This window comes from Xiphophorus couchianus, chromosome 5 (genome assembly GCF_001444195.1).
Source record: "Xiphophorus couchianus chromosome 5, X_couchianus-1.0, whole genome shotgun sequence".
Lineage (NCBI taxonomy): Eukaryota > Metazoa > Chordata > Actinopteri > Cyprinodontiformes > Poeciliidae > Xiphophorus > Xiphophorus couchianus.
Genome location: NC_040232.1, coordinates 11,933,512 through 11,949,251, shown reverse-complemented (window position 1 = coordinate 11,949,251; position 15,740 = coordinate 11,933,512). Strand labels below are relative to the sequence as shown.

The window sequence follows — 15,740 nt, the reverse complement described above, 5'->3', positions numbered from 1 at the left end:
AGGTGCATAACCAAAAAAACATTTTTTACCAATTTTTGTCCCTAAGAAAAAGATACTCTGTAAAAAAAACCTTCTCTGGTTTATGGTAAGATACCATAAACTAAAGAAGTTTATAGTATTTTACATAATAAATACCAGAATTTTACCATATAAATACTGAGAAAAAGTTAGGACTCCTTTGGCTGAAATAACTTCCATGGATGTTTCTCATACACACCTACCAATCTGAAATCAGTGTGAGAGTTTAGCTTTTCATTTTTTTTTGTAAACTCCCAGCCATTCATTGTTGGGGTCGGTGATTTGTTTTGGGTAATTGTCTGGTTGCAGGGCCCAGTGTTCGATTATCATTGAATTCATGATGGATTCTGTGACAGTGAGGTGATCAGGTCCTGATGCAGGAAACCATCCCCAAATTCTGACATAAAGTACAGTTGGTATGGTGTTGTTTTTCCTGAAATCCTGCATTTGGTTTATATTAATAACATTCTCTGTTCGAAAGGATTCAATTTTAGATGGTTCTGTACAAAGAAAGTTTGAGCAGAACAAAAGTATCATTCTTCGTCTCCATTCTCTCTTGCATACATCCATCCTCATGTTTTCTTGGAAATGAAGGCTTTCCTCCTTGCACAGGTCACACCAAAATTCAACATTGGTTGTCTCGGAATGCAGACATGCATTTCAACATCAAGAGTGGCAAGAACCTGTGGGCACCATAAAAACTTTGGGGGTTTTTAGAGCTTCTTCTTTTAGCACTTTGCAGGCCTCTCTAAGGTAGAACTTGTCTGGATGGCCAGACCCGAGAATGCTGGCAGCTGTTTTGAAAGTCGCGAAACATCAGGATAGTGAGAATGTGTCTGACAAGCGGGAACAGAGACACAAGGTCAAAGCTGATTGATAATTTTACTACAGCAGTAAAAATGTTGACAGCAGCACATAGATTTTATTTTGCATTGTGACAGACTAATTACAAAGTCATCAGGTGTTATTTGAATAAATAATAGGGCACGTTTGTGTTTTATTGGTAATCTACACAAAAACTTTGCACACATTTTCAAAAGTTTAAAATGCTTTACTTGACTGTGAGCAGTCTGATAGCACAGTGCATGAGCTGCTTACTTCCCCAGAGAAAAGCACATGCTGTATTAGTGAGCAGCAACAATGATCAAGTGCATTAAAAGACGAAACATGGCATTTTTGAAATTACTCATATTTAAAATGTTAGATTAAGCATTCACTTCACAACTCTTTCCATCTTTTGCTGCAATATTGTTTCGAATAAGTTATCTGCTTTCACTTTTTGTATAGGTTCTGTTTTTCACTGTCAAGCTACTCCATCCTGAGCCTTCAGGGTAGCATATGTGAGTTGTATAAGTGAGCAACAGTCTGTGCCAGGAGATCACCCACAGACACACACACACATGCGCCCCCCCCCCCCCCCGCCCGCACACACGCGCACACACACGGAAGCTGTGATAAAGCCAAAACGAGGGTAGAGGTTATGTAATTGATGGTCGAGAAATAACCCGGCCTTAGTCTTATTAGCTGTAATCTGTTAGCCTCAGGCTCACCTGCATTACATCACTGACGCTTGAAGCTAAACCTTACTCTCTGTCTGCACAGTGTCAGCTCTGGCTGCTGCTGAGCTGTGACCACCCACACTGATCGCTACCAAGAGGGAGTCGAAAGAGTTTAAAACTGAGGAAAAGATAGGAAGGAAGAGTTACATGCAACAGCTGCATTTGTGAGAGAATATGTGGAAATAAATGACAGAAAATATATAATATTGTAGTAAAACAAAGCTTTATAAAAGCCAGAAAAGGTCTTGTTGCATGAGTTTTGGGAAAAAAGAGAAAATCATGAACACCTTTTTTTTTTATTTTTCTAAGCAAATATTTTTTCAATTGATGAGATACAGACACTGTAATTTATTTACAACTTAAGATATTAGATATTTTATTCACGAATCAAACAAATGTTCCTAAAAGATCAGGGGAGGGAGCCACAAACGTTACATGTATCATGTTCCAGTAGTTCCTGTGGACCTTGCAGTGCATATACAGTACAGTATGGCTGCCTGTGGGTTCTGGAGAACATGTGACCTGTTCTTCATTGGCGCTCTACAAAGGAGTGGTGACAGATTGAGGACACCAAGATCTCTCCAAGTTCCATGTTTGTGGAGGCTTTTTAATCTCTACATGAGTTCATCTTCACAAGACGACTGTTTCAGATAACATCTAATTTTTATGTAGGCAGATTTTTTTCAATTGCTGACTTATGACTCTGTAATTTAGTGTTAATTTATTTTCCTCTTTCATTACTGGATATTACAGCCAGGAGTGTTTAATGTTTTTTGGATATTTGTAATTGTTTTTTCTATCCTGGAATTCACATTTAAAGCGCCTACACACTTTTTTTTCCCTGAAAGCAGACTGCTTTCACTTGTTTTCGCCTGTGTCCACTATAGTTTGACATGAACAATGTTTATGAGTAGCACCAGCCTTAAGAGAAACCTGACCTGTAATTTCATCCTAAGCATCGTTCTTTGTGAGCTTGTGGAGCATTTAACACTATTCCTGAAGGAGTCTGACATGTCGGATTTATTTCTGCCCTTCCTGTTCTCTTTGTGTCAGAAATGCTGTAAATGCCAGCTTTACTGCTGGCAAAGCATCTGTGTCAGCGCTTCAGTAACTTTAATTACTCTCAGATACGCTAAAAAAATAAAGTTGGGGAGACATTTATTTTGAGCAGAAGGCAGCAAGTTTAAAGGATAAAAATGATTGGATTACATCACGCACATTGGGAAAAGGTCAAAAAACAATTTATTGTGCTGCTCAATCACTTTTTGTATCGTTATTAGCAGTAAGTTTCGCAACTGAGGTGTACTGCAATTCCTCTGCTTTTGATAAATCTGATTCAAACAGGTTTACTTTTTTTGGATACTATTTATTTCACTTTAATTTTTGTACATGCTTGTACGAAATGGCTCGTATGTAAAAAAAATAAAAAAATCTAATTTAAAAAGAAAGCGTAATATTTTTTGGAAACTTTGTAAATAATCTTCCCATGCAGGTTATCTGGAAACCTTTGAATGCGACCATTATCAAAGTCTCAAAATTTATCTTGACTCACTATCAGATGTTTAACTAACTGGCTGTTGCACTATCAGTTCAGATTTGACGCTTCCACTTTGTCCTGCAGCTGCTCTAGACATACCAGCGCCTGTGAAATCAAACCTTTTACCTTTTGATCTGCATGCATACCTTGTTTTTGGTTTAATTCTCCAAGTAGTGGAACTTGTCATGGGAGTAAATATGTTTTAAGACACTGACTTTGCTTTTTTGCTTTGCCAATTTATTTGGAGGTGTTGAAATGTTGGTTGAAGAGGTTTAGCAATATTTCCTGAATTGTTCTTGTGTGCCTGCTGATATTTCTGATTATCCGATACATTCATATTGCACTTCCTCTCCTGTCTCTGCACAGTTTAAAGATCGCTTGTCTTCCAGCTCCTTAAAATTCTCAAAGTTTCCCACCAAACCTTTTTATCACTGCTGTGTGTCTCTCTCTTATTTAGAGATCACTTGTAAACCGACTTCTGGATGAGACAAAAAAAGGCACAACAGGAATAGGTTTTCAAAAGAACACTCATTTTCTTCTAAGTCTTTTTAGAACATGTATTTAGATTTTAGTGATACAAGGGGAAAGTCTGTGAGGTCCCCAACAAAATGTTCATCAAGCTTTTTTGCGTAATTTCAAGTGTAGCAATTTTTTTCCCAAAATGAAGTTATTGTGAAGAAAAAGTGCAGTTTCTAACAATAATTTGCTAGAATTTTGTCTCTGTGTGTAATTTGCAAACTGTAATCTGGTAATTTCAGAGTAATGGCTTCGTTCTCCCTGAGTGGCTTTTCAGTCCATGTTTATCTACTTACTTCCAACAGAATCTTCACAATGTATTTTGCTTTTGTCCCACGGTTAAAGGACACATCAAATCTCATCTCTGGGACACAAAATTCATCTCTTTGCTGATGTCCAGACATTTCCAAAACATTTATACCTGCATAAACTGAACCATCAGGTATCCGACATTTGGACATAAGGACAAATTTCACTAGATGACCACTATTCTCTTACTCATGTCTTGACAGCTTTCTTTAGATTTTTTGATAATTTCCATAAATTAGTGTGTTACTGGTGGTGCCCTAACATTGGTGTGCATCCAATTATCTCAATTAATGAGAAGCCATCAAAGAGAGGACATTGTCATCTGGGCTTTCCCAAATAATTCAAAGGCATAATAATGTCACTATGTGTAAAAGCTCTGAGTATAAAGAAGGTAAACATAAATAATGTTGGGAATAATAATGTCAAATTGGAAAAGTTTGATGTTAATGTTAGAGAGTGAGATGGCTTTGTTCTGCTTGGAGGTAAATAAATGGGATACGTTTCCATCATGTGGTGAAAGTAGAAAATTACACTTTGGTTAAACTTGGTGCTTAACTCCTCACACAGGTATCCTAAACACTGACTGCATCTTCTCTGCATGTTTCCCAGATTAAAAGTGCAAATGAAAGTGAAACATTTAAAGAATGTGAATGTGTGATGGAGCCAAATGAAAGACTAGTGGAACCGACCTTGTGAGTTTTAATACCATCATCCCTCGAGTTAGATATGGAGACAAGGATAGACACACACACTCACACGTGTCTCCTGTGGCACAGTGACACGTAGTCTAAGATTGCTGATTGTCCGACTTCTGAGGAGCACCTGGATGATTCCCACAAAGCTTCCAATCACAACCCACAGAAGTGGCTGTAGTCTCTGCTGGCAGCCATGAGGCAACCGTCACAGATAGAGTAGAGGGGACAGAAAAGAACAGACACAGTGTCCTGGGCTTCCCTTGCTTGGCTTTCTCTGTGCCTTCTTCCCTGTGAGCTAAATTGGTCCAAACATGCTGGTCACTCTGTGTTTGACCCTTCTGGCGTCCTCTGTCATTGCCGAAAAAGAAAAAGGTAAATTGCTTCATATTTTCTCTGAGTTTTTCTGTGCATCTTCTCTAGAATGTTTCCACTCTGATAACACATTGAACAGCTTTGTGCCTCCCTTAAAGCAACGAACCACTAGAGATTACTCCTCCTGTGTGTCAATCAGGATATTTCTTCAAGATTCTGATCTGACTATTTGAAGGTCAGGTATTTGCTAATACTGAGTCCCATTTTGATATTTGTGAAATATGCTTAAAGTATAACAGAGTACTTTAAATTAGAAGTACATGGTCTACATTAGTATTAAAATCGTATCCAACTTAACTCATGATTTTCTGGACATTATAGTATCCCAAATCAGTTTTTCTTTTCAGGAGCAACATCTTTTTTACCAACCACAGAACAGGAAAACTTGTATCTTGCTCCAGTGTTATTAAGAGGAACAGTTTGCTAAAATCCAACATTAACATGTTTACTCTCTGTTTTGATACAACATATTTTATTGAGGTTCCAGTTAATTGTGCACCGATACAATTTGCTGAAAAAGTTGTTCTAATTTAAATAAATTAACGCTTTGCTTTAAACGTCTTAAAATTTGATGTGTAGTGTTTCTGTTACTCTCTAATCACCTCGCCCACAATAACAAGTGATCTCTGAATATAGAGCACATGGCATGACCTGCTGGAAGCTACAGCAGCTATTGTGGCCTCGTCACCATGCTGGGTAAAACACTAAGATTGGTGTGGCAAACAAATGGTTTACTCAACATAAATAACTTACTCGCCCTATCAGGTTTTCAAGCTGGTGCGCATGAAAACAAGTTTCACGCACATTTTCATTTCAGGTGATGCAGTAGGTATAAATTCACATACAATACAAAAACCAACATCAGTATCACTTTAGTTTCTTCAAGGACTCATTTAAAAATGCCTTAAGCAGAATTGGATCTCAGATTGAATCAGATCCCAAACAAGACACATCCCTTATTACGCTACAGCAGGGGTGTCAAACTCCAGTCCTCGAGGGCCGCTGTCCTGCAACTTTTAGATGTGCCTCTGCTGCACCACACCTGAATAGAATAATTAGGTCATTAGCAAGGCTCTGGAGAACTGATCTACACAAGGAGGAGGTAATTAAGCCATTTCATTCCAGCGTTTTGTACCTGCAGGTCAGTGACCCTCCAGGACTTGAGTTTGAGACCCCTCCTTTACAGTAAAAATACCTGGAAAGCTTTCAACTAAAATTTAGTAATAACATTAACCATTGTTGAAAAGCAACATAAGAGTAATTTTGAATGAGTGTGTTTTGTAATATCCTGATAATGTAAGTTCTTTTTTTTTTTTTTTTAGAGAGAATCGTTATTAACTATGAACTGTGTACAAATACATTTAAATGGTTAAATAGAAAGTAGAGGTGGTTACAAGTCCATGGCTTTTTACAACTTGCAGACTCAGCTTAAAAAAACAAATGTTGAAATTTAAGCCAGAGCTCTTCTTGTTGTGACCATGTATTTTATTCACCTACATTTTGTATTTCTCTTCTTCTTCTTCTTTTGTATTGTACAGTTACAGTATATAAATGCCTTTTTAAGGACTTCAGACAGACAGCTTCAGTTATTATTCAAAGGACTTATTTCTGCCCTCTCTTATCTTATGTCACCATACAGCAGTGTTTCTCAATTCCAGTCCTCAAGCCCCCCTGCCCTGCCTGTTTTAGGTGTTTCCCTTCTGTTACACACCTGGATTGAATCTATGGGTGATTAACAGGCTTTTGCAGCACTTGATGGTCATGCAATCATTTGAATCAGCTGTTCAGGAATAGAGGCACATCTAAAACATGCAGAGCAGGGGGGCCTGAGGACTGGAATTAAGAAGCACTGGCATACAGTAACATGTCAGGTGATTAAATGAAGAGTCTTAGAGGGCACAAAATGCACCTAAAACGTAACTTTTCTCCATAATAATAAGGCAAATATCCATAAAATTTTACCTCTGTTGATTTAAATACCCTCTCACATTTATTACGAACAGTAAAAGTGCTCTAATGAAATTGCCCACAACATACAGCATCAAAACTCCCTGTAATCAACCCAATTTAGTAAACTATAACAGTCAATATCTGTTGACTGTACATACAGTAAAAGTCGCATTTTCTAAAATATGTCTGGTAAACATAGCTTTCAGTGTCATTGTTGTAAATCCACGTTGCTTTGTAAAAAAATAAATAAAATAAAAATACCCCAGCAGGATCCCTCTTTGCTCGTTCCTGTCCCCTAGCAGCAGAGAAACACAATTGCACCTTTGTGCAACTTGTTTTTTTTTTTGTGTGTTACTTGTTTTTTGTTGTTGTTTTTTCGCATTTGAGTGAAAAGAAACATTTTAACCTACTTGAGAATAAACTGATCTGTTTAAGTGAAGAGAGAAACAGGACTCCTAATGTTAGCATGCAAATCTGCTCATGTTAGATTTCACCCCAAAGCAATCCTGTGCCTTTGTCCAGTCTTACAGCTTATAACAGCATTATAACAAGTTTAGTCTCTATGGTTCTGAAAGTGACAGTAGAACCACTGTAGTCGGTTGTTCATGCCATGTCGTGTTATGTTTTTGATTCGCAGAAAGTGGCGTTCCAAAGCTTGATGATATGAAAGCTGTTAAAGCCTTCATCGACTCTGCTGAAGTGGTGGTCATCGGATTCCTGGAGGTCAGAGAAGTTAATGATGCCTTTAGAAGTCAGCTAATCAGGAGACAGCATCAACTGATTATATTAGAGAAGTGGAGGATGCATGGCTTTCATATTTTCTTTTAGAAAAAATCTTAAAACTGTGGTGTGGGTCCTTTTAACTCTGAAAACCCCTTAATAAGGCCCAGTGCAACCAACTGACCTCACAAATCACCTCATTAGTAAACAGACTCCACTTGTGTGTAATTTAATCTGACCATAAATCCAGTTGATCTGTGAAGTCCTTAAAGGTTTGTTGGAAAACATTAATAAACAAGCAGCATAATGAAAGCCAAGGAAGACAGAAGACTGGTCAGGGAGACAGTTGTGGAGAAACAGAGTTATTAAGATGATATCCTGTTGACCATATAAGGCATAAATGGAGATTCTCATCACAGCTGAATCCCGATCCTTGGATATTTACATCATATCATCCTCTTTCTTTGCCCTTGCTCATGTCAAATGATTAAAGCCACTAGTGTCACATCCTAAACAATATGATAATTGCCCATCGCTACTGCAAACCCACCAGGACATGGCGGTCAACAGGCTGGGTAAAAACATTATTGAGGAAAGCAACCAAGAGGTTCATGGTAACTCTAAAGGAGCTGCAGAAATACAATGCTCAGGTGGGAAATCTGTTGACAGCTATTTGTGATACATGTCAAAAACCTGACCTGGCAGAAAGAAAGTCATTGAAAAGAAAAATTCTGGGAAAGATGAAAAATGTGAAGTCTAAAAAGCAGCCATTCTTAACCTGATCATTATAATACTATATTCTCACAAATAGATTTTGATGAATGATATACTTCCTGTCACCACATCTTTGGCAGAGAAGAGACAGTGTCCTTCTGTCCAAACTTCTTTGGCCAGACGCTGCTTGTGTGGGAAGATGGAAGAACTAACAGGAAATACATACTAAGACTTGCGGGATTGGCTCAGCAGACTTTTATGTCCATAACTGCAAAGTGCAGGGAGGAGGTTCATGAGGAGGAGAATGGAGTAGCAAGAGCATCTGAGGATAGCACGGAGCTGGATGCTGGAGGCAACATGAGACCAAAATATTGGAGCAGTGACTCACAAAGAATGATCACACGGAGGCTTCAAAATGAAAAATCAGATTGCCAGAGCTCATAAAACAGTGTCTCAAAAATAGCGATGATTCACCCCTCTTTGAGGCAGCCTCCATTTTTCTCTTTAACTTTTCCACTTCTTTTCCCACCGACAGTCCACAGTGTTCCCTGCAACCTCAGACAATCTTGGCCAGGTTACATAAGATTTATGTCAGAGTGATTACAATCTCATGGAAGACATTCAGCAGTAGAGGCCAAGACGGTGTAGACGAATGTCATGAAGACACACTTTTGAAGAAATAAGAATGGATGGTGTGATAAGAGAAGATTGACACTATCTTTTCTTTTTTTAGAATGAGGAGAGCTTTGGATACGAGGAACTTCTGTCAGTTTCACAGAAAGTTGACTTTGTCCCTGCAGCCATTTGCACAGTGAAGGAAGTGTGGGCTGACTTCAGCATCTCTTCAGGAACCATCAGCCTCTTCAGAAAAGTGCCTCAAACCATTTAAAGAGTTTATGCATGTCTTTATTATTAGGGATACAGGAGTTTTTATGATGATTCTAACTTTGTCCCACGTATCTATCTTGTGATCTAGGCAGATAATCATCAGGAGAACCTGGTTCTTGCTGAGGCCAAGACGTTAAACTCTGATGGACTTGTGAACTTCGTCTCCACCAATGAGATCAGATACATCACAGAATACGACCAAGTGGTGAGTAGGGGTGCTAAATTAGAAAAAAATAAACTACAGTACTAATACTAAGAAAAATATTTTATATTTCATACCAATTCTGATATTGCTACTGCATTGTTTAAAAGCTCTGGAGCCTTTCGAAGGAAAATTAGAAAAATGCACCCAATTACAGTCAAATAATATACAATACACAATGCATTTTCTTAATTAACACAAAATCAGTGATGACTCAAGTCAAGACAAAAATGACAATTATTTTCACAATAAGCTCCAAATAAAAAATAGGAGGGAAACAGTAGCTCAAAATTTAAAACATTCAAACGGTGTCCTGCAAAAGTATTTAAAACACTTGAATTTTCCAATTTAAATACATGAACTTTAATGTTTTTTACTGAATTTTATTGATAGACCAAGACAAAACATTCCATAACTGAACTAGAGGGAGAGGGCTTTAAAACGTGTTCATGACTAAAAGTCCAAAAAGTGGATCTCTCATCTATATTCAGCCACTCAGAGTCAACAGTTTGTTGGACCACCTTTCACTGCGGTTACAACAGCAGATATTTCAGGGTATGTTTTGACCAGCTTTCCATATTTCATGTGCAATGTTAATTCTCCACCACAGATGTTGTTTTTTTTTGTGTCCAAAAAAAAACAACATCTGGTTTCACCTGACTAATGTCTTCTTCTACATGCTTGCAGAGTCTCCTGAAACCCTTCAGCCAGATAGATTCTTCCAGCTGAGCCGTGGATCTCAGCAGCTCCTCCAAAGCTACTGATTAATCAGATTAATCAGATTAAATAATCTGATTAATCTGATAATTAATCTGATTAATTATCAGATTAATCTGATAATTAATCGGATTATTCTCTGATTAATAATCTCCTTGCTGTTTTTTTCAGTTTAGGTGGAGAGCAATATTCAGGGTTTCATGTTGCTGTTTGTTCTCTAACAAACTTCTGAGGCCTCACAGAACAGCTGGATTTATAATACACAAGAGGGTTGTTTGCCTCTTGTGTATTATAAACAACTTTGGAACTAATTAGTTGCAAGGGATTCAATTTAGAAAAAGAATAAAGGAAGCTGAGTACATACTGTATGTGAACCACTAAACATTTTTAAATTCATGTAGCATTTTCCTTCTACGTCACAATTATGCATTGCTTTGTAATGGTCTGTCAACTAAAATCCCAGCCAGGTTTGTGATTGTAATGTGATCAAAAATGGAAAAGGTTGCCATGCATGAATACTTTTTCAAGTGCTGCAAAACAGATGGTCAAGTTAGAGGCCCTTAAAGAGCTCTACAAGTGGAAATAGTATGTCTGGCATCTTATCAGTCTCATGATGTTCAATTGCCTCTCTTTATTTTCCCAGACAGCTGTGGGCCTGTTCAATTCAGAGGTGAAGACACACCTTGTGATCTTTGCCAACAGGGGGAATAAAGAATATACCGAGCTCAAGGAGAGACTGGGAGCTCTGGCCCCCGAGTTCACTGGCAAGGTGAAGAGATTCCTGAAATACATTTTTCTAGAGAAAAATAAGGTCATGTTAAACTTCACTTTATAGATGTCAGTGGGTTCAGACAGAAGTATTTTGGCAATTAAAGTAAAAGTGTACTCCCAGTAGGCTTTATGGACATTCTGTCCTAGATAAACAAAGAGATCAAACGTCTGACGTAATTAAACTTCTTTGCTCCAGTTCTTATTTGTGCTTATCAACGGAGGCGTAAAGTCCAATTCCAAGTCACTCAACTACTTTGGCCTGAAGTCAACAGACCTGCCTCGTGTCGGGATCTATGATAGACATTCCGACATGAAGTGGCTCCTACCTGAAGGAGAAATTTCCACAGAGCGTGTGCGGGACTTCTGTCAATCTTTCCTAAACGGAGAACTGAAGGTGAGCCATTATCTGAAACCTATCTGTGTCATCATCACTTTCTATGAATAATTTTTAACTGTGTGAATACATAAAAAATGATATCAAACATTATGAAAAAAATAAATATAACAGACACCCACTTCAATGACTGCTTAATACAAACCAACTTTGGTGGAACTTTAGTGCAGTTGATTGCACAAATTCTTAATAATTATCATCAAAAAATAAGTATTTCATTATTTTTTCTAAAGTGAAGGGAAAAAAACCAGTGGAAAGAAAAAGTGACATGCAGAAAACAAATTCACTTGGCATCTTAATGTATTCCAGACTAGTTGGTTATGAGGGCTAAAGCTAAGAGCTACACTGAAACACAACACTAATGCATTTCCATTAACCACGTGCACAAATTGGAGTTACAAAAATAAATTGGAGTAATAGAAACATTTCCCAGAAACAATTTTGAAAACAGTCACACTTTTAGATGAAAACATACTGCAAGAGGATGTGGTGGCTTTAGGGTTTGTGCTGCCTTTTGTAAGTTAAGCTGGACCAGCAAGGTTGAAAATCGCACTAGAACGCCCCCTGGTGGATATTTTGTTATGTTTTGGTGACGCTAAAAAAAGAATATAGATCCAAGATGGTGGAACGCATCACGGAACATCCATCCATCCATCCATTTTCTGTTCACCCTTGTCCCTAATGGGGTCGGGAGGGTCGCTGGTGCCTATCTCCAGCTACGTTCCGGGCGAGAGGCGGGGTTCACCCTGGACAGGTCGCCAGTCTGTCGCAGGGCACATCATGGAACAGTTCATGGATTAAGCTGATTATTATCCTTATACGTTGTGTTTCAGACAAGATTTGTTCGTAAGTATTGGTTAATTGTAAAAGCAATAATTGTCTCTTTGTTTGATGTAACTGGTGTAAATAATTGTACGCTGGAGTCATTTAGGAAAAAGTTTTTATTTTTAGCTAGCAGCAAGAATAGCTAATTTGCGATGTTCGTTGGCTAATACTCAGTCTTGTATGTTTCAGTTTACGATGGCCAAAGTGATGGCAGTGGTCAGAGGCCACTCTTCAATAAACAAGTAGAAAAGAAAGAAGTTTGGTTATTGGAGCGTCGTTGTTTGGCTGTTTAGCTGCTGAAAACTGGAAATCTCAGGGCGAGGACAGCACAGGTTTATTAAAACATTCTAACATTAATAACATTAATAGAATATTGACAAATTCTTGCGCACATTTGTAAAGAAAACGCAGCTACTAACATTCTTGAAAATGTGATTTTTTTTTTTATCTAAAGCTTTCTCCAGGTAACATAAGAAAAATTACACAAAAAATGGGTTTAGGAGGCAGTGCAACACAAATGATTTTTATGTGTGAAATGCATACTCAAAGACAAACATAAAAAAATTACTTTTCAGAGTATTTGTCACAAATCGATAAAGTAGTGCTCTTAAATCCCTCTCCTGGTAAATCCATCACTCTGACCCGAAGTTCTTCACATGTGAATTTCTCAATTATCGGCGTACGTCCTCTTATTGCTGTATCTGTTGTAAATAATCATTAGCTTCAGTCTAAATTACTGCCAAATTAAAAATTACAACTTTTATATTTTTTAATAAGATGGAAACAATTTAAATTCATTCCTTGCATAATAGAAGCATCTGTATGACTTCCTGGCTATAATTTTCTATGTGTGTGTGGGCGGGCATGAGTGCATGAAGGCGTGTGTGTGTTTGTGTGCCAGTTAAAACACAGGAACCAGCACAGCTGGGCGTAGCAGTTTGGAGGCAAACTGAAGGACAACAGTTTGTGGCTCAATGCTCTCAAAGCAAACTGTCTCCATAGCACCTCAGCATGTAGAGTGGAAAACAATTTTTAAAATACCCGGAGAAGATGGATACAAGTCCTTCTGCTGGTGTAAATCAGAATTCATCATATTTAACTTTGAATAAACAACAGGCTGAGGTGTTAGGTGCAATACAATAGTGAACATAGCATTGCTTCCTTAATCAAATCTACACTTCATAAACAATCAGTCACTTTGTTTCAAAAACAAACATCATGACAGTGAAATCATGGGATTTTATTTTTGTTTTTGGTATTAAGACGACCTTCCGGTTCAGTGTTCTTAGCTCAGTCCATCTTTTCCAACTTTGAGCAGCTTCCCCTGAGCACCTTTATTAAAGCATCTTGTTGGCATGACGCTGCCACCACCATGTTTCACTGCATTTAGACCAAAGTCTCATTTGACCTGAGCATCCACCGCAACATATTTGTGTGTCCGAAGACTTTTATTTGAAAAACCATTTGGAAATCGGCTACTACTTTCTTTCCCCTGCACAGTAATGTAATGCTCTGGGATGGCGTTTCAAGTAAGCACATATTCAAATACACTGAAAAGAAAGAACTGAATAAAATGTCAAAATATTCAAGAAAAAATTATACTTTTATCACTTAGCTAAAGCTGTTGTGGAAAACAGGATACGCGTTAACTTGTACAATATGTGCAACTATATGTCACTCACTAAATCCTTTTTATTTTTCAGAAGCAAGCAGGAGAAGAGGCCAAAACAGAACTGTAAAACTCACCCCAAATGTAACCGATTTATTAAACATCAAAATAAAAACAAATATATGAAAAACAGAACATCTGACTCTACTGTCATGCGATTTCCTTTCTTCAGCACAGGTAATGAGGTGAAAAAAAAAATTGTGTTTACATTCACCTGTTTGCTGGTGCATGTTAGGTTTTGTCTGTTTACAGAAGTGTGAGCCAGTCTACGGTCTGGTTAGGCAGCCACAGGTCACTGGCCACAAGTTGCAGTGATGTGGTGGAGTTTGATATTCTGTCTGCAAATGTTAACTTCCAAACCACAACACACCAACCTCAGCGAGACTGACAGAAAGCAGACTGGGAAGACGGGAGTGGAGGGAGGCAAGACAGAGTTGCTATTGCTGGTTTTATTCATTCTGTGTGGTATAGTATGCAAAAAATAGGAAGATCAGGCCAATTTCGAAATCCTCATTAAAAACGCTAAGAAGCCACTTTTGTAGCAAATACACACATTGAAGAACTGGGGCATCTAAATTAAAAAAGAAATCTCTATATTTGTCTTGAGAACATATGTGGTTCTCTAAATGTGAAGCAAAAGTACGATTATTTCGCCGTAAAACCTGCAGAAACTCAGTAAAAGAACAACAGATGGGCTGTAGACATCAAGAGAGAAGAAAAGTTTGGGCTTGTCCCAAAAATAATCTGTCAAGCAAGACGGGAATTTCAAGGCCCAGACTGGGATCAGTATAATTAGTAGTGCTGCGCTGCCAAGCGGATACATCCGGTGGAATCAGGGAAGCCTGGCAGGTGACCGTTTCTCAGAGACCAGATGGAAATATGCAGTAAGTAACGCCTGCCATTCGATTTTGTTTGTGGTGGCGAGTGAGGCAGCTGACGGAGAAGACTAATGTAAAGCTGAGAGAGGTCAAAGGGATCGGACTTGAAGGTGTGGCTTTGGTTTTATAACATCTGATGGTGAAGAAAAACTGTCCCATGTTGTTAGTTTGTTTACTCTTTTGGCAGAACACCACATTTCATTTTATTTTCTTACATTTTATTTAATTATTAATGTATTTATGTTACTACATTGTGGTTAAAAGCATTAAAAGAACAGAAGAACAGATTTTTTCTGTTCTTAAATGTGTCATGTCCTAGAGGACAATTTGTTTTCATCTGCATAAGAACTACAATTTCTGATAGTTATTTTCCTGCAAAGCAACAATCTGAAACATCTGAAGCTACACAGAAATTGTTTGAAGATGACAAGATTGATGTTCTGGAATGGCCCAATCAAAGCCTAGACATTGATCAGATAGTCAAACTTGATTGAGACCTATCTGCACAGATTCTGATGTGATTGTCACTGAAAGTCTATACTGACTTGAAGGGGAAGAATATTTACGCAATCACTTATTATCTTAATGGGTTTTTTTTTGTTGTTGTAGAAATCAGTTTTCACTTTGGCATTGAAGGTTTTTTATTTTTGTTTTTGTAAAAGAAAAAACAAGCCATATTTTTTTATTGTGATTGATTTGCAAAAGAAATATAAAGGTCAAATATCCAAGGAGGCAAATACATGGTATATACTGTCTACTGCTGCAGCTGCTTGAAGTCTTTTATTATTCCAGATAAAGAACTCTAAGAACATGTTTTTGTTCAAGAGATAATTCAAAAATAATTCCCCATTATTATTGTTGTACTGCTGTTTTATTGTAACTTGCTGTATCAAATATAACCAGAACAATTCATATAAATATCAAAAACTAAAATAAATAGTGTTACAATTTGTGCACTTAGAGTGATTATATAGTCATCTATAGGTATTTTGATCTCATCCTACCA

The 15,740-nt window shown here is 37.7% G+C and overlaps 1 protein-coding gene across 1 annotated transcript; it reads left to right on the top strand.

Annotated features, from left to right (window-relative positions):
• Positions 1-4,801: 4,801 nt before the first annotated feature.
• erp27 (endoplasmic reticulum protein 27) lies at positions 4,802-13,991 on the top strand. The gene is made up of 7 exons (XM_028016412.1): positions 4,802-5,006; positions 7,594-7,679; positions 9,124-9,261; positions 9,367-9,483; positions 10,841-10,966; positions 11,165-11,362; positions 13,891-13,991. The coding sequence occupies exons 1-7, from the start codon at positions 4,946-4,948 to the stop codon at positions 13,924-13,926; spliced, it is 762 nt and encodes a 253-aa protein (XP_027872213.1). The 5' UTR covers positions 4,802-4,945; the 3' UTR covers positions 13,927-13,991.
• The last annotated feature ends 1,749 nt before the right edge of the window (positions 13,992-15,740 follow it).